This window comes from Ambystoma mexicanum, chromosome 6q (assembly GCF_040938575.1).
Source record: "Ambystoma mexicanum isolate Mex_15411 chromosome 6q, UKY_AmexF1_1, whole genome shotgun sequence".
Taxonomy (NCBI): Eukaryota; Metazoa; Chordata; class Amphibia; order Caudata; family Ambystomatidae; genus Ambystoma; species Ambystoma mexicanum.
Window position 1 is genome coordinate 1,560,248,198 of NC_090937.1, and position 27,839 is coordinate 1,560,276,036.

The 27,839-nt window shown below is 47.4% G+C and overlaps 2 protein-coding genes across 2 annotated transcripts in view; both read left to right on the plus strand.

Moving 5' to 3' along the window:
- Window positions 1–1,967: 1,967 nt before the first annotated feature.
- The window catches only part of SIGLEC1 (sialic acid binding Ig like lectin 1), a 267,397-nt gene continuing 241,525 nt past the window's right edge, over window positions 1,968–27,839 (plus strand). The window contains exon 1 of the mRNA XM_069632266.1: window positions 1,968–2,134. The gene's annotated coding sequence lies outside the window, so the exon portion shown is untranslated. The remainder of the gene's footprint in view (window positions 2,135–27,839) is intronic.
- LOC138516836 (myb-related transcription factor, partner of profilin-like) lies at window positions 10,828–14,469 on the plus strand. The gene is made up of 2 exons (XM_069632265.1): window positions 10,828–13,149; window positions 13,586–14,469. Exons 1-2 carry the CDS (start codon window positions 12,736–12,738, stop codon window positions 13,754–13,756), a joined length of 585 nt encoding a protein of 194 aa, XP_069488366.1. The 5' UTR covers window positions 10,828–12,735; the 3' UTR covers window positions 13,757–14,469.

Genomic DNA, 27,839 nt, shown 5'->3' on the forward strand with positions numbered 1-27,839 from the left:
GGTCCAGGTCCCAAAAAAGGGGAATTACTGGGCCATTCCGACTATTGCAGGCCCGGTAATTCCCATTTTCGGGACCCAGACCCGGTATGTTCCCATTCCCATTTGAGCCCCCATTACTTTTAGGGCGATAATTAACTATTTCGGAGTGACCCACTGGCTCCCCCAGCACGTTCTGTCTTTAGACTCCTCCTCAGCCATGTCATTACAAATGTATTTATTTATTTATTTGTACATTTGTAAAGCGCACAAAAGCCCAGAGGCATCTAGGCGCTAAAATGCAGCCTCGTTCACCCCGCCCCGTCTATGGTATACCAACAGGCATTATAAAGTATAGCGCCAGTGGACTCAAACCCTAGTGCCCAAACATCTCTACTCATATCACCAGGCAGGGTGTGGTCTATTCGGCGATGCACTCAGTCAGTGATGAGACGCCGGGAGTCACATCACTGCGGCAAGTCAGGATACAGCATGTGGTTGCGAGAGGCAGCGCATCTGTCCCTTCCTTGCGATCTAAAATATAAGAATAATTATGCCACAAAAATAAAAAAAATGCCTGAGTTATTTGTTGAGAACTTCGTGCCAAAGCTAACAGGAGCAGTGATAGGGCCCAGGGGGTACTGTATTGGGTCAATGCAGAGTGGGCTCAAGGGGCGATCAAGTGGTGCGGTGGTACAGGGGTGCTGCAGAGAAAAGACATTGGCCCTCATTACGACCCTGGCGGATTTTTACCGCCATCGGCGGACTTTTCCGCCATGGCGCAAAGTCCCTTTACGCCATGGCGGATGGCGGACTTACCGCCCCATTCCGAGGTCGGCGGGGCGGTAAGTCCCCATTGTCCCATTTACCCTTCCCCATTCCCATTTCGGCCCCATAGGGCTCAATGGGAGTGGGGAAGGAGTTAATTACGCCACCGTAAATTACGGTGGCGTAATTAACGCCGAGTTCCCATAGCGCCATGGATTTTTACGCCCGCAAAAAGCGGGCGGAAAAATGTCCATGGCGCTCTGGAAACTCGTAGTTGGCGGTAAGGGGTCGGCGCAGCTAACGCTGGCGTAAACCCCTTACCGCCAGGGTCGTAATGAGGGCCATTGTCAGCTCACAAAATGTGAAGTGTCATGTAAATCTAGTCACTCACTAATAGAAAGTCATTGGCCCTCATTACGACCCTGGCGGATTTTTACCGCCATCGGCGGACTTTTCCGCCATGGCGCAAAGTCCCTTTACGCCATGGCGGATGGCGGACTTACCGCCCCATTCCGAGGTCGGCGGGGCGGTAAGTCCCCATTGTCCCATTTACCCTTCCCCATTCCCATTTCGGCCCCATAGGGCTCAATGGGAGTGGGGAAGGAGTTAATTACGCCACCGTAAATTACGGTGGCGTAATTAACGCCGAGTTCCCATAGCGCCATGGATTTTTACGCCCGCAAAAAGCGGGCGGAAAAATGTCCATGGCGCTCTGGAAACTCGTAGTTGCCGGTAAGGGGTCGGCGCAGCTAACGCTGGCGTAAACCCCTTACCGCCAGGGTCGTAATGAGGGCCATTGACTGACACTTTACTTGAGAGTGAGTGACAGAGGCGTGGCGCCACTGCCGATTCAAGAATCACACCTTGCCTTTGCATTCTGGTATTTGTTTGTAGTCTAGGGGCGAGGGGAGGGATGGGGCGCCCAAAATGTGCACACAGGTCACTGGTAGACCTGGGGCCGGCACTGGGTCAATGCAAAATCAAACAGTCAAAGAGGACTAGCGAGTGCATGTGTCTACTTGGGAACTGAAGAGGGCGAATGCAGAAGGTGCATTCTAAGCCACACACTTGGGTTTCCATTCTCCAACTCCACGCAACATGTCCTGATGGGGGAAGGGCTGGGCACCCAGTCATAGGACAGTGAAATATTAATGTATGCCATTCAAACAATCCTGCTTTCCTGCTAATGTGACATGGCCCGCCCTCAGAATATCGAAAATGCTCCTAACAGCAGACATCATCATTTTTGGCAAGAGGGAAATACGAATGCGAAAAGGGGATGCAATTATTTTTAGGCTCAGCAAAGACATATTTATTCTTGCGACCCAGCCAAAATCCCCGGAGCACCCATTGCCACATGGGAGCAGATGCTGCTGGTGAACAGAGAAAGGTAATGCTCCAAGGTTTACTGATTCTATACCAAGGGCTTATCTGCATGTAATCCCTTTGGCTCGTTTTATTATTTATTTATTCGTGTATAGTTCATTTGTAAGGCGCCTTCTGCATATCGCGGCCACTGTGAGTCTAGTGTATTATTGTATGTGGGCGTCTGCATATATCTAGATTCATGTTTAAATTAACATCAGCCGGGCCTGAGAAGTGTTAATGATGTGTTTATTTATATAGTGCCTTAATTCAAAGCACAGATTTAAATACAATATAACCCAACCGAAATTGATACGCATTTATCGACCTCAGAACATTGACAGGCTGAGTTGGCCTTGCCTAGATTCGAACCCGCGATCTGCAGATCACGCTCAGACCGCAGCAGCAAGAGCTCAACCCGCTGAGCTATTTTACTGGCGCCAAATCACACGAAATGTTCAAGCAGAAGTTAAAAACGTATTTGTTTATGTAGGTCGTTTCCCAGTCTACAGATTGGATAGTTAGCGGGCTGGTGCTTTGTTAGTCTGTATATATATATATATATTGTTGTGTTTAAGATCCAATGTATGAGCAGAGTGGCCATTTGCCTCTATGCATGTCGGTGCGCGGTATAATTACACATATCATAACTACACTATACTGCAGTCAGTCGAAATACTTAGCTTTTTCCTGTGCCTGAAACGTGGCTTTTGCTAACCTGCAAATATCAGTGCCACATTTTCAACTGTGCTCTATGTTCGCATCAAGGACCCTGTCAGTGAAAACGTTGCACTGGTGCAAATGCACCTTTGCACTGTATTAAAACTAGTGCACACATTGAGCTCGTGAAAAGGGCGTATCGTTTCAACACATATTTGCAACAGGGCAATGTCTGTGCGAGTGTAAACATGGAACGGTATAAGTACTAGGGCAACGTTTGCCCTAGTTCAAACAAGGGACTGAAAGACTGCTTTTTAGCCCTATAGAAAGGTATGCCCTAGTGCTTAAACCACAAAACATTGCACTTGCACCCAAGTTTCTGTAATAGGGTACATGATTGCAATGTGCTGCAGAAAGCACAATCACTTTGCACTGATCACACGACACCACAATGCACCTGTCACAACCACCATTGCCCATCACACGTCCCGCTCACTTTCACAGCTGACTGTTCGTCTCACATCCCAAGCCATGCCAAAGTCCCTTAGTACCGTGTTGTTAATATGGGTTTGCATTCACGAACCCCATACATATCCATTTCTGGAATGAGTAACAGATACATGTTGCTAGGCACACATACATGCACATTCGATGAGGATTAGACATGTGTGTGTTGCAATCGAACTGATGTCGAGACATATACACCCATAAGGAAACACTTTTTCAAGATTAGTGGGAGACACGGAAGCCTTTGGGTGCTGATTGGCTGTTTACCCACACATTGACTGCCCTAATCCCTATGGCCATTCCCACTTATGACATGCCCCTCCCTGTTCAAAACACACCCTCCTGGGATCTCTTTGAGCTAGTTCTATCAAGCAGTAACATCGTAAAAAAAAGGGTACCTGCAATACTACCCGGTCAAAAGCAGTATCATCAGACTTTGTCCTGCCAGTGTTATTTCTAAGCAGTTTGCTGAGAGTCACTAGCTGAATTGCTGCTGTAAATATACCACTGGCATAATACAAATGCCTTAATGAAGGGTGCCTTCAGCCACTTGATTTATTTATGTATTTATTCATTTATTTTGGCATTTGTTGAGTGCACCTAACCCAAAGGCATCTAGGCGCTAGTTTCATAAGATTGACAGTGGCCTTAGTTACATATTTCATTGGGCTACAGTCATAGCACTTTGCATTGGGTTAAATCATGTTACAGAGTTTAGTAATACATTACATAAGTAAATTGCGTCAGCGTTGTGACGTGGTAGATAAGGTTACATCATATGAAAGCATTTGTATAGTAGAGTACATGCAGGTTATAATCTTGTAGATGGGGCTAGAAGGTGATTGTGCTTCTAGTTACTTTGGCCAAGAGCCATGTTTTGAGTTTTTGCTGAAGGAGCATAGGGAAAGTTCTGATCTCACTGCTAAAGGCAGTGGGCCTCATTCCGGGTTTGGAGCTAACCATGGAGTAATTAGTTCCATGGTTGCCTCTGAAACCGTCCCAAATCCGGCATGGTGAATGGAGTAATTACCGGTCCATTCCAGGGTTGGAGGGACCGGTAATTGCCCATCCACCTTTTGCCCTTCCCCATTCCCATTTCTGCCCCATAGGGCTCAATGGGAATGGGGAAGGACGTAATTACGGCACCGTAAATTACGGTACCGTAATTACCTCTGAAGTACCTTTGCGGGTCCCTTACTTTACTCCTGCTAAAAGCAGGAGGTAAGGAAGGACCCGCAAAGGGACCTCGGAATACGGAGGTAAGGGATTACCGGCATCGGCACCCTTACCGGTGCTGGTAATTCCTTACCTCCAACCTCGAAATGACCCCCAGTGAGTTCCATTGTTTGGCTGCAATCACCAGGAAGCTACAGCCTCCCACTTTTTGGCAACTGAATCGAGGAATCGCGGAATCGCCAGGTTGAAGGAATATGCAGGTCGGGTTGGTCTATTGGACTGGGCTTTGGCGATTTGCCTAGCTAGATAGGTTGGGGCAGTGTTTGAGAGACATTTGTGAGTAAGGGAAAATATTTTGAAAATGATGCCTTCCCGTTCTGGGAGTCAGTGGATCTTTCGTCTAGCTGTTTAAATGTGGTCTTTTTTAGGGATTTTGAGTGCTGCACTTAGAACATTGCTCGGATAAGTTGAAGTTTTTATTATATCATTTGGGAGTTGGAGCCCGCAAAGAGGGAATTACAATAGTCAATCCTTGACTGTATGAGGGCCCTCGCCAAGGTGATGCAGTTATTGGTATTCAGGTAGGGTCTGCTAGCATTGATCAGTTTGGTGGTATAGGTCACTGCCGATGCGATTACGTTGACTTGCTTTGTCAAGCACAGAGATGAATCAAGATAGACTCCTAAGGTTTTTACCTCCTTTGCTGTAGCGATAGTGTTGCTGTCGATGGTGAAGGATTTATAGGTTGTCAGGGAGGTTATTCAGCCACGATTGACTGCCAATGAGGAGTAATTCTGTTTTTTCGTCATTAGGGCAGAGCTTGTTTTGCACCATCCAGGCTTGGATAGCTAGGTAAATTTCGCTCAGGAATTTATGTTGCTTTGTTGAATTGAAGTCCTGTTGAAAAAAACAATTAATTGCCAAAGCTAACCGTTTTGGCTTGTATATAGGTATTCGATGCGAATTTGCCAGGCACCGCTATCATATGCCCAGATAATCACACAGCTGTTGCCATTTTATGGCCACGTATTGCTGTTATCCAATGCTTATTCCATGCCAAGACATGCCTTTCCCATGCCAACCAAAAAGCCAAAAGCATTGGATTTGCCAATGCTTGTTTAATGTATTAATGCTTCCGAAGGAGTGAGGGGAAATTGTGATGCACCTACTTGTTTGATCAACAAAAGGGCGGCAGGACAAATGTCATCCGAGCTCATTCACGAACACCTTGTATACAGATAACTTGCCTACAGATAGCTAAGCCTTTGCCCCTGATATCTGTGCGAAGGCTGCTGTGGCGGGTTCGAATCCCGCCAGAGTCAACTCAGCCTTTCATCCTTCCGAGGTCGATAAATCGAGTACCACTCTGTGGATTAATAATGTCATTTCAGTGCTCTGAGACCTATGGGTATGTAGTGCTATGTCAGAAATAAATAATAATTGATAAATAATAATAATAAATGTTTATGTGGCATATTTGTTTAAAGACCTAGCATGTCAGGACAGAAGCCTTGTGTGAAACATGACACACGCATAAATATGAGTGACAGTTTATTTAAAAACAAATATTAAAGCAATTCATACGGATTCATAAAGGACTGGTCAATGTTAGGCCCTCTGGGCCTGGACATAAAAGAAGAATGCGCCGAGGAGGTTTTAAAGTCTCTTTATGGGGGGCATCTTTGTTCTTGGGTTCCCAAAAAGTGATAGTAGGGCCTGGTGATCAGTGATGAGGGTGAACGTTTTGCCTTTTACAAAGTTATGGAAGTGTTCACACGCCCATACCGCTGCCAAACTCTCTTTTTCAGCTTGGGAATATGCGGACTCGGGGGGCCACAACATGTCTCGGGTGGGTGTCAACTCCATTGGTTTGGGCAAGTATGGCCCCTAGTCCTACTGGACTTGCGACTACTACGATTTCGGTGAGCCAGTCCGGGTCGAAGTAGGCAAGTTTCCTGGCTTCTGCTAGGGACTGTTTGATGGTATCAAATGCTTCCTGGCATTCCGCTGACCAAGCAAAAGGGATGTCTTTTTGGAGAAACTTCCTGAGGGGTTCTGTGATCGTGGCATAGTGCGGTATATACCTGGCACAATATCCTGCCATGCCGAGAAATTATCTGCAATTTGTCTGGGCTCTTGCAGGTTGAAGATTGTGGAGACCTTCTCAGGATCCGGGGTCATGCCGTCGGCGGAAAAGATGTGCCCGTAGAATTTTAACTTGGACTTGCTGAAACGGCACTTGTCAACATTGAGGGTGAGACCTGGCCTCTTAGATGGCTTTGCAGGTGGCTCGAAGAGCTATGTCATGTTCCTCTTTCGATCGTCCGTACACAAGGATGTCGTCAATGTAATTCAGTGCTCCTCTGATTGGTCGAATGATTTGCCTGATGGCCTCGTGAACAATTTCCACGGCTGATGATATGCCAAAATGTAAACGTTTGTAGTGGAAGAGACCATCATGGGTGGCGAAGGTGGTAATGCCTCTCGATTCCGGGTGGAGTACCATCTGGTGGTACCCTTGATTTATGTCAAGTTTTGGAGAAGAGGATGGATTTATTCAGTTGGACTATCATGTCCTTGATTCTTGGGCCTGGGTGTCGCTCTCTCTGGATGGCGATGTTGGCCATTCGCATGTCTACACAGAGTCTGAGACGCCCTCCTTCTTTTGGCACTATCACTAATGGTGAGACCCAAGGGGTCGGGCCTGTTGCTGGCTCAATGATTCTGTCTTCCAAGAGCTGTCTGAGTTCGGCCGACACTGCAGCTTGCAAATTAAATCCAACTCACCTTGGGTGTTGTGGAATGGGTTGGATTGTTGGGTCGATATGCAGTTTCACGGGCGTGTCCTTCATTTTTCCTAGGTCCTTGCATATGAGTGGGAATTCGCTCATGGCGGTCTCCTTTGTCATGGTACCTGTTTGAGCAGGCCAGTTTTGAATGTTGAACACATGATCTCTTGTGTCGGGCATTGGTGCTGTTGAGCAGATTGTGTCACCTTCCCGGACATTTATGTCTATGAGCCCTAAGCAGGATGCGGTCCGATAGCTTAGGAGGCATCTCCCTTTGGTCGGACTGTGAATGACATGGATGATGGTCGTCGTGGAGTGGTTGTCATGGATGAGTCAACGCCCAAACGAGCCAAAGGCTTGTAGGGGGACTGCTGCGCCCCACTGGAATATCTTGGAGGTTGATGGTGTAAGAGCTGGTTTTTCAGGGATCTGGTGAAACTCCTTTTCACCCATTATGTTTACGTTAGCTCCTGAGTTGACTAGGAAGCAGAATTGTTCACCACCTATTTCCACGGGTATCTAGGGTGCTTCTCGTGCTTCTCTTTCATCCATGATGAGATTGATTTATTCGTCCTGCGAATATTGGTCATATTGATCAGTTTCGTAGTCGAAACCTTGTTGTTCTGCACCTAGTAGTTCTGGCATGATGGGGGTCCATTATATTCATCTCTTATGTGTGAGACCTGGTCATGTCTCTCGTTGTCCTGGGTTTCAGCGTCTGGGTAGATGTCTTCAACTACTCTGACGTATCTTCTTGGATTTTGCTGATACGGGCACATTTGATAGGTCTGTGCTTGTGGGCTTCTGTTGGGTGTTTTGTATTGAGGTGCCATAGGCATTCGTGGTGTCGAAAAGGTCTGCCTTCTCTGCAGACTGACTGAGAATGTCCCTCTCTGCCGCAGTTGCCACATCTCTGGAAGAGTGAGGGACAGGTTCCTGCATGAGGAAAAGCCATCCCATAGCGGTAGCACTGTCGTTGTGTTCTTGGGGTAGCTGGGTAGCTGAAGTTGGAGGGCCTCTCTGTTGTTCTGGTGATGTTTGGTTGTATCGCCGCTATCATTTCATTCTTGTCTTGTTTTGCTGAGCTGCTGCCTGCTATCTGTGTTACTTGCTTGTCGACCCTTTCTAGAATTCTGGCCATTTCACTGACCTCCTCAATGGTGAGTGGCTTCTTGAGAAGATGCTTTTTTAGGGTCTGGGATTCACATCCTTCAATGACTCGTAGGCGGATGGCCTCATTTAGTGAGAAGACATGAAATTGGCAGTATGCACCCTTTATTCGTAGGCTGGTGATGAACTCATTGACTGTTTCATCAATTCTTTGGGTGCACTGATTAAATATGTATCTTTCGTAATCCCTGTTGGGCTCAATCACCAGCCTCTTGTTCAGAGCTGTGATTAGCGCTGGAAAGTCAGTTTGTTCAGTGGTTGGAATGGTCGTTATAAGAATTTTAACTTCATTCCCTGCTAGATTCAGGAACATACTGCGTAGCCTTGGTGAGTTCTCTTCGCCTGCAGTTGCAATGAATGCGTTAAAGTCTTCTAACCACTCTAACCACCGTGGGCCTTTGTTGGCTTGTGGCATCATGGAGAAAGGGGGGGGCATGCGCCATGCAGTGGCAGCCGTGTTCCCAGTGGGGGCCGGAGGAGTTGGAGCTTGTTGGTCAGTTGGAGAGCTCATGACGGTGGTGGTGGTAGTGGTCTTGGTGCTGGGACGGCGGTTGTCCTCCTGTAGGCCATGATGTGGTGGTGTTGCAGCTGTATGCATGGCCTATGAACACCAGGCCGGTTTCTATGAGGCTTTCTCTTGTATGTGGCATGTCAGCTAGTCATGGTAGGTTACACACGTGTGGATCCTGTGGTTTTGTCCCTCTGCTTGTTGTCGTTGAGAAGCAATGGGGCAATTTGGGGGGCCCCACCAACCTGGAGTCTTGTCGCTTGTGCTGGCTAGCTTGTAGGCCTCCAGAGCGACCGATGGTGGATTGCCGCGCAGTCGTGGTGTGGTGTGCACTCCCTGTGCACACTTCCAGGGCTTGGCTCTGTGCTGTGGTGTGCACTCCTTGTGCACTCTTCCAGGGCTTGGTTCTGTGCTTTGACCGCTGGTGGGGTGCCACGCGGTGTGTTGGTGGGGACGGAGGGGGCCAGCAGCGTTCTGTGGTGCTTTCCCGCCGGCGCACGTTTGCTCTTCATGGCCGCGGGGGAACTGAGGAGAATGAGGCTGGGCCCAGGATGGGCGGTCCAGCTGAGGAGGAGGAGGAGGAGGCAGGCAGGCAGCGTGTCGCTGGGATCCCCGCCGGCACACTTGTAGTTAGCGCGGCCGCGGGGGAAGGAGGAGGAGGACGGGGCCCGGGCTCGGGCGCTCACTGTAGCTAGCCGGGATCGGCTAGCAGGACGCACTTCAGCGGGATCGCTCATGCGAAAAGGAGGAGGAGGACTTGCGGTCCTGGACAGACCTCGTCTCCAGTTGTTAGTCCCTCTGGGCCTGGACATAAAGGAGGAATGCGCAGAGGAGATTATAACGTCTCTTTATTACAGATTACAAACATCAACTGCCGAAAGCCAAAACCTCAGTTCATTAGAAAAATCACCAAACTTGCGTTTTCTGCCACCAGACCTGCTCAAATATGGCAGCTCTGTCACGGATGATTTTCGAGCGCACAACTCAGCCGAGGTATGGCTGTGGGACAGTGACTGTCACCACACAACAGGCCTGATTCACAAAAGCCCTTTTCATTGGCGCAATCCCATTGGCAAACATTTTGTAAATAATTCTCAATCTCTATTACCGAAAAAGAGACACACACTTGCACGTGGCACTTAGGCTGATCTAAAGGCCCCAACAGTGGGTTACCATAATAGCGTCCCCCTTTCACATTATGCAATTTCAGAAAGTTTACTGAATCAAGGTACCTCTGCTTGGCACCCAGTTCCCTATGTTGGAGCACATCTAGAAACACCAATGACTATCGCAAGGGCTCTAGGACCCTCGATGCCTAACATAAATGTTGGAGTGCTTTGGGGGCTAGTAATACCCTGCCCATCAGGGAATATAAATAAAGGAGGAAATAAGCCCAACTGATAAGGGGTGTACCAGTCAACTTTACTCCCTAAAAAGAGGTAAATACTCCCAAAAAATAAAAACAGAGAGTAAAAATACTCACAACAAAAAATAGGAAACCGGCACATAGAGCCTTGTCCCCCTGCTTTCACCTAAACAGCCCCATGTATATGTTTTGACCAGTAGTGCACATAGTACCAGGGAAAAGAACTACTGTTATTAATGCCTGATTAGAAGAAGTAAACAGGTATCTTTTAATGTGCATGAATAACTAGGTGCAGAAAATTATTATGCGTGTGTCGTGTGAGCTGGAGTGTGGCTGAGTGTCCTGTGTTACTGGGGCATTTGGACGCTATCCAATATTGGATTTTTCTTAGAGACGGAATCTACTGGATGTGTGAAGCGGAGTTCGACTGCTTGTGTCTGCAGCTGATCGACACTCGGAGCTCTGACTTTGACTGAAGGCAGGGCCATAAGAACAGCAGACGTGTGCGTCAGCGCATGCGTCTTGTGAGCTGGAGTGTGGCTGAGTGTCCTGTGTCTTGTGTTGCCTGAGCCTGACCTGCCAGCACGCCAGATAAGAACCTGCGCAGAAGAAATCACAAATCAAAATATGAACCATTTTTTTCACGTAAATCCACACTGCATAGCGCTATTGCTCGCACTTCATGTGCCGTTAAGAAAACAAGGCGTACCTTTAAATTCAAAGTGCACTGCAAGCGAGAAGCAAATGACAAAGCAATCACGCCTCTCTCAATCGGCTATCACAGGCTTATTTGAAGCGAAGATTGCCAATGAAAACATACACACTTCTGTATGGTCAACAGAGATGCTAGATAACACGCTCTCTCATGCAATACATAACAACAACTCACTTTTGAAGAAGGACGTCGGTTTACAGCGGGCATCTCTTGGAGGCGGAAAAGAGCTACCTAATCAAAATAATGATGATGACATCATTGTAATGGATCCGTCCAATTCACCTGATCTGGCTGCCTTCGCATCGGCTTCAGGCTCATCAGACCTTTTTGAAACAAGTTGTGAAAGCCAGGAAACTAATGCATCAACAAACAAGGATGTTTGGACAAACGCGGCGTCTGTTCCAAATGGTAAAAACACTATTATATCGAAAGTGGCTGCCCTTTGAATTTTATTAGCCACCATAGCAAAGGATCGATCGGACGTCAAATCTACATTGATAAAGGTGATTGATATAATAACAGCGATCACAAAAGAAATAGATCATCTGATCCGAATTCACGAAAAAGAGAAAGCCATATGAAAACAAAACCATCTAGCACTCCGTTGGTACCAGCCGAGGGAAAACATAGGTCACCAATAGTGGCACCTTGCCCATTTATTCATTCGGCCAAAGCACCAATCAAAAACTGGGACTATGAGGTAATACATATCCCGCCGATCTAAGAGCTAAAAAATGCCATAACAAAAAAAAATATGACCTTGGAAAATATAACAAAAATGGCCACATTTCAAAGTAGCTGTAAGAATTACTTGCCAACTAAGTCTGATGAAAGGAATGCAAAAATAAACCATCTGAAACAAAATTACAAAAAGTGCAAAAACCAAAGAAGAAAGTAACTGTGACAAGCACTTTATCAGATGGAACGGTTTCGGCAAGTGCAGCTCTACGGCCTTGACCATCACCCTACTGACATACTGGATACACGAGCACAGAAGATTGGAAAGCCTGATGGGGAAACTGAAGCTGCGTTTCACCATTCAAAACTGTCTAACCATTGGCGACAAACTCTTCTGTTTGCAACGGCCCCGGAGTATCAACTACTATTGCCCAACCGCATATTATGTCACCACCTGACATAAGGTTTAATACTACGATTTCTGACAAATCTATTATTACAAGCAGCGCAATAAAAGACCTGGGAAAATGGATCATCTTGGAGGAAAAAAATCCTGCCAACCAAAGCCCTTTTTTTAATAGGTCTCGCCTATTATCTATATTTAAGCAGTTACCTTACTTTGGCCCGCATTCCGAGTCATGCCGGTAAGTATCGTATTTTCCGGCATGGCCTAAAGTACGACACCGTGCTTGGTGTAGGCCGAAAATTACGGGCCATTCTGAGCTCACGGACACACGCTTTCCGCCATGCCGGAAAAGGACTGCGCGGCCTGCCGCAAAACCTCCTGAAAAAGCCCTACCGGTATGCAGCGACACGTTAAGTACAACACCGCCCTGTAAGCATTAGCGCCAGTGCATAACGGTGACCGTAATTTACGTTGACCGTAAATTACGGTGACCGTAAATAACGGTCAACGAAAAAAAAGGAACCGGGAATTACGACATCGCACAGGAACGTGAAGGAGAGCGGCGGCCATCTTTAAAAACACAATCCATTGCCACCCTCAGCAGCCCTGTGAGGAAACTAAAGTTGGGAACCGGACCAGGCACCGCAGGACATGCCGAAAGCACCAAAAAGGGCAGGGGATCGCATCCGCAAGCAGAGATTCTGCCCCGATGAACTCCAGGCCATGGTGGACTACCTGGCAGAGCATGCCGATGTAGTCTTCAGTAGCGACATGCGCAAGGAATCGACCCTCCGCAAGAAGGCCATCTGGGCGGAACTGGCACAGAGGGTGAGCGCTGTTGGCAACACCCCCCGCACCCTGAGGGACTGCCGCAAGTGGTGGGACGACCTGCGGGTGCGGGGCCTCCTCTCCAGCAACCGCAGCCAGGCCCTGCAGACGGAGGTGGGCCAAGTACCCCAGTACAACTCGAGCTGTGGGAGGAGACCTGTGTGGAGCTCATTGGCACTGAATCGATTGAGGGCGTGGGGACCATGGAGTGCGGGGGAACGACTTCTGCAGAAGGAGGTGAGTGTCAACAGTGTACACTGGTAATGTCCATTGCATGATGTAAACTGACCCAGGGGCCATGGAAGGCACCCTCTCGTGTTGCCCTCCCCCCATCCAATGCATCCCCCCATCCAACAAATGCTGAGGCAAGTGCCGCCTAATGCTGGCCCAAGTGCGAGTACATAACGCACATCAACCATAGTGCATTGACTTGCACAGCCCATCATGCACACTGTCCAGCGTGGTAGGCATGATACCGGCCAAAATGTACATGACCAGGGCACAAAGAATCACTCCCAAACATGTGTATATGTCATCACCATGCACATGTACCACTGCTATAGCTACCCCCCAAACCGAACAAACCGTAAATGACTGAAATGTCCATGCAACCATGTATGCAAATAGGACATTGCACACACACTAATGTCGTCCCTCTCTCCTACCCCCACAGGCACAGACCATGACAGCACAGAGCCCAAAGGAAGCCGCCCAAGCACCTCTGCGGGTACTGGCAGGGTCAGGCCGAAGCCAGCAGGAAAGAAAAACATCCCCCAGCCTACGGAAAGGCCACTGGAAGCTGGCAGACCAGCAACCCACACAGCCTCGGCGGCAGCAATTGTGAAAACCCCTAGCTCGGCACAGTCGAGTGTCTCAGGTGAGACTGCTGCTACCGCGCCGGATGAGTGGGAGCCCAGCCCACCACCCATCCAGGGGCCCATGTCGGAGGACGAAGAAGACAGCATGCACATGCCGGAGCCATGCCTGGTGACCCTTTCGTCATTCAGCGACTCCGGGGATGCACAATCACCCGTGCACAGTCTTGCACTTGACCCGCAGGGGTATGACGTCGTTCCCCCAAGTCCACTCATACCACCCCCTGCAGAGCATGCTGGTGCAAGTGGATCCTCAGATGGTCTCCCTTCTCATGACCAGCACCGGGTGCGCCAGTTGAGCAATCTCATTGAGAACTATATTAAGGACAATCGCCAGGCCAGGGCAGAACTACATGAGGAACTAATCCAAATGCGGCAGTCCCTCACCGACTGCACCACCAGATTGTGCGACTCCCTGACGGACAGCACAACCCGGCTATGCCATGTCCTGAATCGCATAGCGAATGCCCTTGAGGCAGGGCAACACAATACGGAGCCACAGCAGGAGGCCACGTCCGTGACAAGTGAGGACACGCAATGCAGCCCGGAGAGACGCACTCGGCGTTCCTTGCGTCACCGGGATTTGCCTCCCCCAGACAAGGGGGCAAGAGACATTAGCCATTTCTGCCACATGTGGGCCCCACACCCTACATGGGACGACTGCTCTGGAGTTGGGGGGAGGGGAGAGGGGGGTGATGGTGTGTTCTGGAGTTGGGGGGAGGGGGGGAGGGGTGATGGTGTGTTCTGGAGTTGGGGCAGGGGGGAGGCTGGTGATGGTGTGTTCTGGAGCTGGGGGCAGGGGGGAGGGGGTGATGGTGTGTTCTGGAGTTGGGGGGAGGGGGGAGGGGGCATGGGCAGTTGCTGATGTCAGCACTATTTTTCTTTTCATTATCACAATACACAATTGGTGTCGCAAAGTTCAACCGTTGTGGACATTGATCATTGCACATTTTTTTATTGACTACTGCCAGTGCATGATGTACAAGTATGCACGAGTCCGTTGCCCTGTGTGCCCATGTCATGACACCCTCTACTGACTTGTGTCCCGGAGACCTTGTCCACTGTAGGTACAGAGCATTACATGGCCCTCAAGTGCACAGCCTCAATGGACCTTTGTTGGCACTGCACCCTCCGCCTTCACCGCATCGTCCTGTGGTTGTAGCAGTATCATGTCAGGGGTGATAGCCGCTCACGTAGGGATGCACTTTTGTCCATCTGCACATATGGCATGGGCCCATTCGACACCAGATATCTTTGGAGGGGTCAGCCACCAGTCCTGGTCCGCCGGCACATATGTGCATCACGCAAGCCTGGTGACTGCTTCATCTATACGCATGGACGGGTATGGCCATAGTCTGGTTGCCCCATGGGCCTGTTCAGGGGGTTCATGACAGGGGTCATGTGGCTTGCTGTCAAGGGACAGCCAACAACAGCTGCATGTGTCGCCAAATGAGGTGGGTGTGTGGACTGTCACGGTGGAGAACAGTACTTGGCTGTCATGGCAGGGTTCCAATGATGGCCATCTGGACATGTCCATGGATGTATTGGGCACGATCAGGGACACAAATATGTGTCCGATGCAATGTAATGCAGTGGGGTGTTGTGTATACATGATGGTCCGTGAACGATGGTGTGGACATCTTGAGGTACATGTTTCTTTGTTGCATGCTGGTGTCTTGATGTCGGATCATTGTGGTGCTGTGTACTGTGTTCATTCTTATTTGGGTGTGATGGCTGTAGTCTGTGGAGCATGCTATTCATCCTGATCTGATCCATTCTATGGTGATTCCCAACACTCCTATGGGGGTGCCATGCCGGTGACGTGTTTTCGTACCCCTGCTGCCCTCCGTGAATTCCACCCCCAGGGATGGGTCTCCAATGTGGTGCAAGGCTGGGGGATGCCACATTGTGCATGTGCAGTGTGTCCTCCGATATGCGCTTGCGGTTGTGGTGTCCGCCAATGAGTGGTGCTGGTGTAGTGTGCTTAGCCCTTTGTCAGTTGGTGGAGATGTAGTGTGATGTGGGTGCCTTATTCTGGCAAAGTGGGAATCTGTTCCCATGTGCTGTTGCACTCGTTCTGCGCCAGGTTTGTTTTTGGGCTGAACTCCGTACAGTGGCTTCATGGTTTCAACACAGTTGGTTCATGCAGGCACCCACCCCGTGGCACCAGTGCACTTTCATGGCACAGTCAGACGACTCAACAGCCAGCCAGACAGGTCATCCTGCATGTTGGGCCATGTGGCGCAGTGGCGTGGTGATCAGCTGGCCATTTGAGTCATGTGTAGTTGTTTGGTGTCGGGCCCACCCATGTGTGCGGTTCTTGGTAGCGTTGCAATCCATCTGCACGTAGGGGGAGTGGTATTGTTTGCAGTTGCTGTCCGCAACGTGCATGCCAAGCTGGTCCACATACGACCTGTGGGTGCTGTCAGGGGCACCATTGTCATTTGGCATGCCTCCATTTGCATTAGGTCCAGCTTTACTGTTGTGTATATCATGGGTGGTCCATGTTGGGGATTGGTGGACCCTTGTGTGCTTGGGGAGGTGTAACAGCACTTGTATATGTGGCTGCATAATGGACGGTTGTGACATGCCACTGTGTGCTGGTGGGTGCCTCTGGCATGGGTGTGGGGCACAGGCAACACCATCACTTGTGCCGGGTTGGCACTGTACATTTGTATGGTGCTCGCTTTTCTTGTGTCTGCGGCGCAATATGGTGGGGACGGTGTCACGGTCTAGGTGGTCAGGGGTGTCTATCTGGTAGGACTTCTCCTAGAGCGGCCGGACATGCTGCGTGTGCATGGGGGCTGCTGTGGTGGTAACGGAGGCTGCACCGGTGCTGCATGCAGGGCCTGGCTCCCCCCTCCTTCTATTCCCTGTGTCTCCTCAGTGGGGGGGTGTGTTGTTGTTGCAGGGGTTTGTGTGGTTGTGGCCTTGCTTGTTCGATTGGTGTCATCTTGGTGTGGGAGGGGGGTGGTGTGTGGGTGTGTTCCTTTTCTGTTGTGGCAGACTCCTGGCCTCTGTCTGTGTTGCATGTGTGCACCTGTGGCTCTGGGTCCCACTGCTCAGGGTTCTTTACTCCTTCTCTGAGATGCCTGTATGTACTCCATGCCGGTAAGGTACTTTACGGCCTTGAGGAGGCCGTAATTTACGTGTGCTCCTTACTTGGAATCAGCTCCGGTTTACGCCATGCCGTTAATTTCGCCATGGTGGGGCGCGCGTGCGACCCAAGACCGTAAATTACGGCATAGTAGTTCACGGTGCCGTAATTTACGGTCCGAGGGGTCGGAATGGCATGGAGCGGAAAACCATGCCGTAAATCATTACCGGCATGGTTTAGACCTTACCTCCATGCTCGGAATGACCCCCTTTGATTTGCTAACCTCCTCTGACTTCATTAGAATTAAACTACCGGGGGTCAGCAGTCCTACAAATTGGGCTATTGTGGAATTTTCCTCATCGCTGATGGTGGCCTTATTAAAAACCCATGCAGCATTGTTTACCCAATTGGGCCTATCCCTTATAATATTCTGCAAAGCTAAAAAATGAAGATGTTCAGAAGCTGTTCCACAAGCAATAAAAAACGCCCCCACTTAAAAGATACACAAGAATCGGAAAGAGCAACTCTGCGTGCTCACCAAACCAACAGTGATTTGGCAACGACCAATGTCCAGAAAATTGAATATTGGAAACCTGAACGCATCACAAATGGAGCAAATTGACTTTTCTCTAACAAAAATAGACAAAACGGGGTATGCTGGAACACACGTGGATATCCTGCTGGCGTAGACCTTATAGAGTTAAGTTATGTATTCATTTTACAGGAAACGTGGTGCACTCCCACGTTCGATATAGACGGTTACCAGATCATATTTAATCATGCAGTTCCTACCAAAAGGAGACACGCCAGAAGCAGTCTGCCGATAGGGGCAAAGGCTAATCCAACCCTGACACAATACCCAAAAGATATTCTTTCTCCCTACGTTTTATCGCAATTTCGCAGTCGACAACAAATAGACTATCTTGTATTTTGATTGGAAATGTGTACGACCCATCAGGAGGATTTCACACCAAACATACATATTGCACAATTGTTGATATTTTGTCACAGTGGTATGAGAAATTCCCTATGGGTTTTATTGTGATAGCTGGTAATTTCAACAAAAGTATTGTGCACCAGCCTAATCCATCTGAATTGGATATTAATTGCTATTGGTCAAGTCTCATCAATCTTTCCAAATTGACATATCCACAATGTATTCCATCAATGACATATGTTGATAGTTATACTTGAACTAATGGAACCCGCAAGATCACATATTGATTATGTAATCACTGATGCAATTATGAAACAGTGTTGTGGTCCTGTTAAAATTCAATTTACTGACCAGAGTGACCATGCTGTTTTAAGCTGGACAGTTGATTTGGGCATCATATTCACAAAAATGACAAGAACCAAAACATCACTTGCAACATACAAGGGAATCGACTATACTGTTCTGATGTAAATATAAATGCAATGAATGACATCTTATGTCTTGACCAAAAAGCAATTGAGAAAGCCCTGATTTTGGCTGACTGGGATCTGTAACAAATGATAAGCACCGAGTTGCAAAATACTTGTATGATCGGTCACCATGGGGTTAACCATGGTAATATTAAGAGCAACGCTCCATTTGATCCGATGATAGAGACCGAAAAATGGACCTATCATTAGGACGGAACAGCAGTCAGGGGTCATCCTGTTCTAAGCAAAGATGAGAAACAAAATTGCATTATAAATTTGGCCACACAGTATAAAAACTGGCTGAAACAACAGACATATTCAACAAATAACTCAAATTGGAAAGTCATTATCACCTTTTGAACTTAAACCTATATCGCAGGATACATGGTTTAAATATATTAATGATTTATATATCATTCATTTAAAAGAGGGTTCTGAAAATAAAAACCTATACCCTACTAAGTTGAATATACAAGAAGATTCACTGGTTAGCACTATTATAAAACTGAAGAGGTCTGGCGCTCACCGTCCAGATGGTATCCCAAACGTAGTTTTCAAAGGTCGCCCAGAACTTTGGCAAAAATATTGAAATGACTATATTACCACATTGAATTGACTGGCTCTATTCCCGATAACTGGGGTAAATATATGCTTGTCCCAATTTTCCCAAAAAGGCAATAGATAGGAACCTTCTAACTATTTCCTTTTGGCTATGATGGACACCAGCCAGAAGACATTTTCCAGTATCTTGCTAAGAGAACTAGGTACCTGGGCTGAAACGACTAATATACTTAACAGATGTCAAATGGGATTTAGTAAAGGTTACAGTACTTTAACCACCATTTCCACTCTTATAGCAGAATATAGTAATAAGAATGGCAATAATTTGTATCACTGCTCTGTTTATTTCAGTAAAGCTTTTGATTTAATTTTGTGACCACTACTCTGGGGAAATCTTAAGACCTGGGGTGTAGATCCAACGTTGCTACAGTAAATGCAACAACTATATATATATATATATATATATATATGAATCTAGCATGTGGCTATACAAATTACTATCAAACCATTTGTGGATTAAAGCAAAGCTGTGTCTTTGAGACCTATATTATATAATCTCTAAACTGCCAACTTAGAACACGATTTGTTCATAGTTCATAATCAGACCCTGATTGCAGAGTACAATAGATGCCTTAGCTGAATATGCCATAAAGAACTATATGTTTATCAATATATCAAAGACTATGACCATGTGCTTGAGTAAAAGTATCCTGGAGAAAAGACCTTTTGTATGGAAATTGCAGAATGCTGCCCTCGAAAGAACAAGGGTATTTATTTACTTAGGTTTCCCAGTGATAATAAAACCTCCAGGAATTTACTTGCAGAAATTACCACAGCAATAATTTTGAAAAAATTGCTTACTTTGAAGAACTACATAATGTATCATGGAGGATACAATATTGAGGGTCTGTTAGAGGTTTATTGCATTAGCATCATACCCACAATCTTATATGCACTTGAAGCATTACCCAGCACACACAAACACTGGTAGGACAGACTTGAAGGCAAACTGCTCCGCACAGTTGTAAACTTGCCCAATTTGGTTCTGGTTGAAGCCCTAAGGCTGGAATTTGGTGTACTTTCATTAATGTCTCTGTGGCGTGTACAGAGAACTCTGCGATACGCTAAACTCTTGAAAACACATCCAAATTCAAACGGCTTGTTGCAACTCCTGGGGAAACAGCTAGATAACGATGGTAAGAATGGTTTTATAAGAGACCTAAAATTGACGGCGATGACACATCTAGCAGCATTGGATACAGACCTTGACATTTTTTACTCCAAGCCCAACTTCGAAACTATAATAAAGAAAAAAACGAGATTGTGGGAGAGAGCTAAAAATATAGACAAGCTGCTGTTGGGTGTCTTGACCCACGTTCAAGTTATTATGCTACAACATTTGGTGCTGTGAGCTTAGAAAATCCAAGATGGCGGAAAAACCCACATTTGCGCCAAAATCCAGGAAAACCGCGCAGTTTGTGCGCACATCAAAACGGTCGCCTGACCTGCCACCCACCAGTATGAGCGTGAGGGGCCAGAAGCGCCATGAGCGAAATCAGTGCTAAGGAATATGGTGCTGTTCAAAATCTGTTGTTATTAATGTCAAAAATGGGTGCAATACTGGTGCTCACCACTTCCAGAAAGTCAGCATTTTAAAACCACCAGACACTTGTGTAAAACTGAACAAATGAACCCAAACCAGGCCAAAGAAAGACTTGCTAAGAGGTGGATACAATGTAAAACTATATTCTGAAATGACGCGAAGGAAGTCATTGTCTAATGTATGTATTGAAAATAGCTGGGGATGTCAGCAGCTTAAGTGAATTTGGGTTTAAAGCCACTAAAATCGAAATGTTTAGAATAAATGAGTGACCTACTTTTGAGTGTCACATAGGTTGCAATTGTTTAAATGTCATCGTTTTGAACTTAGAATCAGTGTTCTAGCTGCATGTGTAAAAATTGCAAGTTTGGTTTGAATGTAGAAAACTGTGAACCAAAGTGACATTTAGCTGAAGCCTGGCTTAAAGAGATTGAATTCTGCATGACAACTACCCCCGACTTGATCAGCAGCTGTGTTCCCAGGCCAGGCGGCATTCTGCTGCCCCTGCCAAAAGGAGATGACACCTCTCTGATTGAATTAGGGGAGTGGCACCTGGGGACTGCAGGAAACTGAACAATGAGCCTTCCTTGGCCCAGGCAAATGTCAAATTAGGGGGGTCGTAAATGGTTTCCTCTTGGAAGGAAATGTGAGGGGCGCTGCATCTGTGAGCAACTTGAGTTGGAGGAAGTGGACAAACCAGAAATTCCACCATGTGCTTTGGGAAACCGCACCCCTCTGGGCCAGAGCATAATTTTAAAAAGATGGATAATTCATAAGGTAAAAGCAAAGGGGCGTTTCTTCAATAGTCTGTAAGACTCTGACTCACTGCTCCCTTCTCGAATCAGGTCAAAAAGAAATCCTTGACCTATCAAATTGTGAGTGGGTTGGGCAAATAAAGTTAGCATCCACACCCATTTTCAAAAGACATAAAAAGAGCCACTGGAAGCCAGACAGGGACATTCATTTTCCAACCTTCAACTGAATTCCTGCGCAGTACGCTGACGGAGAATTCCAGAACTTCACTCCAGAACTTCACTCCAGAACTTAAAGCAGAGAGACCTGGACCACCAGCTAAATCCTTTTTCAGCAGGCCTTCAGAATCCAGCAATCCAACCAAACTATTCTACAGCCGGGCGAGCTGTTGAATTCTTTGCCAAGAACTTTTGCCAGAACCGGTAGCAGACCCAGAAAGAAGTGCCGACAGCAGAACCACAGACCAGATCAGAACCAGAGAGACCAGAACCAAAGATCCAGACCACGGTGAAGTGCAGAGCAGAGCTGAACCAGGGAGCTGTAACTTCAGAACCACCCGCCCGGAGTCCAGTCCAACCTGCTGACCAGACCCTGACGCCTATTTCAAATTCATAGTGTGAGTACTTAGCCAGAACTGTGCAAAACCAATCTCTTAGCTTAAAACAATCTGATTCATAACATTTGAACCTGTCCAGAACTGCATCATAGGAATCGTGTGTTCCTGCTCCGATTTTAAACCTGTAAAAGTGTCATCTTGCCATTTTGAATCAGTGTTTAATTTCTGAAAAACTACCTTCACGAAATCGTCCATATCTCGTGAACCGTTTGTGCTAGGAGCGAGTTTTAACTTTCATTCTAAAGCTAAGGTTCTAGGCTTTCCAACGAACCCACCTGTTCCATAATCGCGCTCGAAGCACTCGGAAAAAATGCCGCGATTTGCGATTTGGCTCAAATTGCTTCACTTGTCAAAAAAGCAGCTTCTTGCTTTCCTTTGCTGAAATTCGTTTGCAACCTGACAATCATTCATAGAGCATTGCTAAAGTGATCCTGAACTAATTTCAAGTAGCTATCACCCACCCTGAATCTCTTATAGGGAATTAAAATCATTTTTAGCATATTTTTCCCTTCTTTGCATACCACCTTTAAAGTACTTTGCCTGTGTTCCAAATCATCCCTGTTTCTCTAAGCTTGCTAGGGGGGAACTGAATTCGTATTGTACTGTGATTGTATTCCTGAAGACTGTGTGTGTTACTTCCATCTCCTTACATTGCATAGGGGGGAGTGAATTGTCAGAGAAAAAGTGATCATATTATCTTTTGCTGAAATCATATCAAGTTTATTTCTGTACTGCCTTTTATTCATCTTTGCATCTCCTTGAAACCATAAAGCATTCCCAGCTACCTTGTTCTTTCCGTACCAACTCCTAAGTAATAAAATAAGTGTGCTAGTATAACATTATCCATTGTTGATCGACATTATACTCATAAGTGTGATATCAAATATTAATTTATTATAAAAGTGTGAAAACAAACCTACTTCTTGGCTCAGTGAGGTCAGGGGGATTCAAAGAGAGGGGCGTTATATAAGGGTTTATCATCCAGAGTATAACTTGTCATAAAAATATATAAATAAGGGCTTCCCTTGGGCGTCCCAGATAAGGCACTGACTTAGTGGGATTGCGGAATTGAAGTCACTTAACAGAGTGGGGGCTCGTAGCCGGGGATTCTGGATTAGATCTATCAGTTGTGCAGATTAATACAGTGTGCTAAGTGACAGGATATATAAATTCTGTTGGATCACCACGCCGTGTTACACTGTAAAAACACCCCTCAAAGTAACGCTCTAAGGAAACGGTCTTTTTTTCAAAATAAAATACAAACTTCTGTAAGTCAGGAAGGAAATCAAGTTCCAGAATGATGACTTTGGTAGATATCAAAATAGCCAGAGAACACCTCTTACATAAGCTATTTGTGAGAGGTGGGTGGGCTCATCAGGACCAGGCGGTCTGGGTGCAGGCAATCGCACCCCAGATCACTGAAACAGGGTCAGATATATGGAGAGATCAGGGTCCCTTACATGTGGCCCTGAGTGAACTATATATGGCCCCTAAGGCCAAGGATGAGCACAACAAGATTGCCAGGGTAGCATCATATTTATATTTACATATGGGAGCCATACAGGACAAATGTGCTGAAGGCCAAGATCTGGCAAATAGGCAACAGATGGCGTTAGAAAAGGCCCAATCTGACCTGTCTCTTCTGAGCAGAGGCTGCAGAGGAGCCAGGAGTCAGAAAATGATAGTAGGCAGTATATTATTAAAGTAAAGGAGGATATGGATATCCTGCAAAAGGAAAAGGCTGACCAGGATACTAGATTTCTGGCCTTGCAGAAGGAGTACCAAGAAGGTGTGGACTCCCTACTGCAGAGCCAGAAAAAGCTGGAGCAACAACTAGACTTTAACAGGGCATGCACAGAGCAGGTAGCCACCCTGGAAATCCGACTAGACAGAGAGAAAGAGGAAAGCAATAAATTGATTTTGAAAGACCTGGATACCCAGGCAGAGTTTGATCAAGAACGCCAGAAAGCTGTTGCCTTTCAAAGGCAGAGGGACGACCTGGCGGCACAGATGCAGGCTCTTAGTCAGGAAAGGGAGAGACTGATAGAGTCTAGTAAGGCCTTAACTGAGGAACTGAAAGCGCAGGCTCTTGCATTGCAACAGGGAGCAGGGGCTGATAGAGATGAAGTTCGCTGGGAAAGGGAAACACCTGAGCATAACCTCAGGAGATCTAGTATCAGAGGCCTTCATCTCTCCCAGTCCTTGGACTCTGCCACCCCCATGTCCCCTGGCGCACATGAGCACAGGGCCACAGGGAGGGCAGATTACTATCTGGCCAAAAGTATGGGGTTCATAGGCCAGTACCTCCCAGGAATGGATGGGCGGGCATCCGGGTATGGGCACCCAAGCACAGTGCAATTTAGTGGGGAACCCCAGGCAAGTAGACCCACTAAGGGCATCCTAAACACCTCTGCCCAGTTAGGTCAGTGGAGGGGGGGTACCCATCAAATCCTGGCAGCAAGGAGGGATCTGAAGACTCCTCTGAGTGGCCCAGGACACAGGAGACCAGGTCCCCACATTCTGCCAGCCATTCCCAGGCTCGCAGAATCCGGGAGAGCCTGGAAGATCAGACGGGTACCTCTGGGAGCAGTGCTTCTGAGTCAGAGGAGGAATGGACCAGGGTTACCCAAACCAAAAAGGCCAATAAGGCAAAAAGGGCCTTGCTTAAGGACCCCTTAAACAGATCAAGGCAATAAGGAGTGTCATCACCCCTTATCACAAGAACGCCAAGTATTCTGTTTGGGAACACTTGGAGCTTTTTGAGCAAATGATGGAGACTTTCCATTTGAAGGACAGCAGTAGCTGCATCCAGTACGTCAAATGGACATTCTCCCCAGAATACTCCAGTTTCTTTACGGGGCTGGAGGACCAAAACCATTCAAGATGGTCCACATATAGGGCGGCCATCTTGAAACATTTTTCTGTTCACCGGAATCCCCAAGAGGCTCGCAAGGCAGCCTACAATTTGCAATGTGTGGAGGATCAGGCCCCACAAGAATTCGTGCAAGAATTGAAGCGTGCCTTTGCGGAGACCACCAGAAGGGTGCGCACGGACAGCAGAGAATTCATCAACACATTTTTCCATGCTCTCCCCAAATACATAATGACCCAGCTCATGAGATATTTTCACGAAAAAATATCTTTAGACTGGGTCATTGAGCAAGCCACCCGCATCTATGAGGTGCAGAAACCGGTGGAAAATAAGAATCAGCCCAAAAACCTCAAAACCAACAGCACCCCTGCTGCTGCCAAGGTGGCAGAGGTAAAGGTTGGCCCCGTTTTAGATTTGGAGATAGGGGGGCCTAAAAACCTGCCTGCACCGAACAATTCACAACCCAGAAAGCCCTCGGGCCAGTCACAGATAGGGGGTCAAGGAGGTAATCCCACAAATGGGGTCCCCCGCTCCCCTGACTATGTAAGTCCCCGCTACAAGGGAAACAGACCCATCCTGGGTTACGTGTGGACTCCTCCAGCCCAAGGGGGGGATCCAGCCAAGCACCTGACCCAGGGAACTTCCCTCCTAACTTCCCACAGGGGGGCAGAAATTCACCAAATCCTGGGCAGAACTTGTTCCCCAGGTATCCACCCAAATTCCAGCCCCCAAATCATCCATCCTTCTTTCCCCAATTCCCTGAGCCCAGACAACCGAATCCGGGAGAGAAGAGGCCAAGGGTGGAGGGGTACCCAAATCTTCCCAACCCAGGGTATTACCAGAGAAGGGATAGCTACCCTTCCCGGGATCAGCCCAGGGGAGAAAACAGAACCCCGTATCAGCCTGAGCGAGTTTCCCAACTTGAGCGCCAGGTCCAAAATATTGCCCGGGATCTGGGTCACATACTGAGGGCTCAACAGAACCCTCAGATGTGCATGCCACCGCAGAATGTCCCAAACTCTGGGCCTGGGGCTCCAGAAAAATGAAAGGGGCAGCACCCCGATAACCCACCGGTAACCCAGAGAGGAGGCACAAGGGGAAGGGGGGTGTAAAGCCTTGGAGGAAGCTTCCTTCCCAACTTGTAAACAGCCCCTGGAAAACCAGGAACCGGAAACAAAATCTCCTACCCCTGGAAGTCTGCCACCCAAGGAGCAGAGAGGAGGTAGGAGAAACAAAGGACCCAAACAGACCCATTTTGTGGAGGAGGTACAGGTCTTTCAATTTGAGGGAGAGGGATCCTCAGAGGATCCTGGGAAAAGGATCTTCTCCTTCAGAGATGGGGGAACTCCTCCCAAGGAAAAATGGGTCCCAAGGGATTCCATCCTAGACTGGGTAGATGTGGGGATTGAGCTGTCGCCGCCCATCATTCTATCCCAGAACCAACAAGACCGAAAACCGCTGGTTCAAACCCATCCTGGTGACTGCCTCCAGAAAGGGGGGGGCGGCCCAGAACCGGAACCAGGGGAACCTAAAACCGAATCAATAGACTGGGCAGATTTGGGGTTGATGCTGTCGCCGCCCATCATCCTATCCCAGAACCAAGAGCATCAAAATCCCCGGGTTCAAACCCGTTCTGGTGACTGCCTCCAAAAAGGGGGGGCGGCCCAGGACCGGAACCAGGGGAACTCGAATATCCTCTTTCAAGTTGCCAACTTTTTCTTGCAGATTCCCATGACTTTCCACAGAATTCTGCCCAAATCCCTTCTATCGTAATGTCCAAAACCAGATAATTAGCCCACCAGTTATCCAAAAATGTGCATTATCTGTGCCCCCTAGAGGAGAAGGAGGGAAGACACTATGCCCCGGTACAAGTACAGGGGCAGGTTACAATTTTGGCACTGGTGGACATTGGATCCCAAGCTACCCTCTGTCCAAAAGAGCCTTTGATGAACTAAAGGCAGGAAGGGGGGAGAATTACCGTATTCCTCTCACCTCTCTTCCTGGACAACTCCAGAACTTTGACGGGAAGGAAATTCCTGTCGAGGGGACTGCAGATTTGGACATCAAAATTGGCCGACACAAGGTGAAACACCCGGTCATAGTAGTGACTCCAGAGGGCACCCCTTGTTTACTGGGGAATGACCTCCTGAGAAGGTTGTCTCTCATAATAGATTGCGTAAACAAGGTCCTCTGGACTCAGACTGGCCGACCAATAAAATTAAAACAGAGTGTCAACCATATTAGTTTAAACGGCACATGCCACATGGTTGAACACAAATCTGACCAGTAGATTTTCATTTCCAGAACAACCAAATTCCAGATGTGACAGTAATAGCAGTAGGACAACAGACCGGTGATGGGGGGTTCTCTCTATTTCTGAAAATCAACCTTCCTTCCAGTTTAAGGTGGTATTCCACACTGGAAGGAAACACTATGAAATTCTTTACTAATCCATAATCAGATATTCCCACTCCGATAGTCCAGAAATATGTGAAATCAGCTCAGAGCCTGGCTGATATTCAGCAAATTGGAGAGCAGTTGTTCATCCCTGTTCAGTTAAATGATGGGAAGGACTCTGTTCTCGGTCGAGTGTGTGTGAACAACGGTAAGAGCTTCATCAGCGAAGCCATGTTCCGCCAACTCCCAAAAGATCCAGCCACTCCCACATTCAAACTGATACACAAATGGGAAATGGATCTGGAAACACCCAATTCCAAACATCTCCTGTCAAGCAGGTGTATGCTCAAAATCTCCATTGGCAACAAGAGCATAGTCCATAATTGTTGGGTCGTGCGAGACGTCACTGCCGCCTTTTACTTAGGCAGTGACATTCTCAATCGCTTTGCCATTAGTTTGGACCTGATAAACTTCAAAGCTTGGTCCCGATTAGCGGATAATCCCATGGGCTTTGATGATCCAGAAAAAGCATTTAGGTCAGCTCAATTGCTACCTTATGCAGTTGAAATTCAGGTAAAAGAAGAAGTCACCATCCCAGAAAGGACACGACAATTCTCCCTGGAAGTGAAAGTTAAAAGAGGACAAAAATTGAAAAACCCTGATGCTTATATTCATCTTAATGCTTCTCTCCAACAGCAAGGGTTGGGGGTAAACCCAACACCATTAGTCAACATAGAACATGACACCAT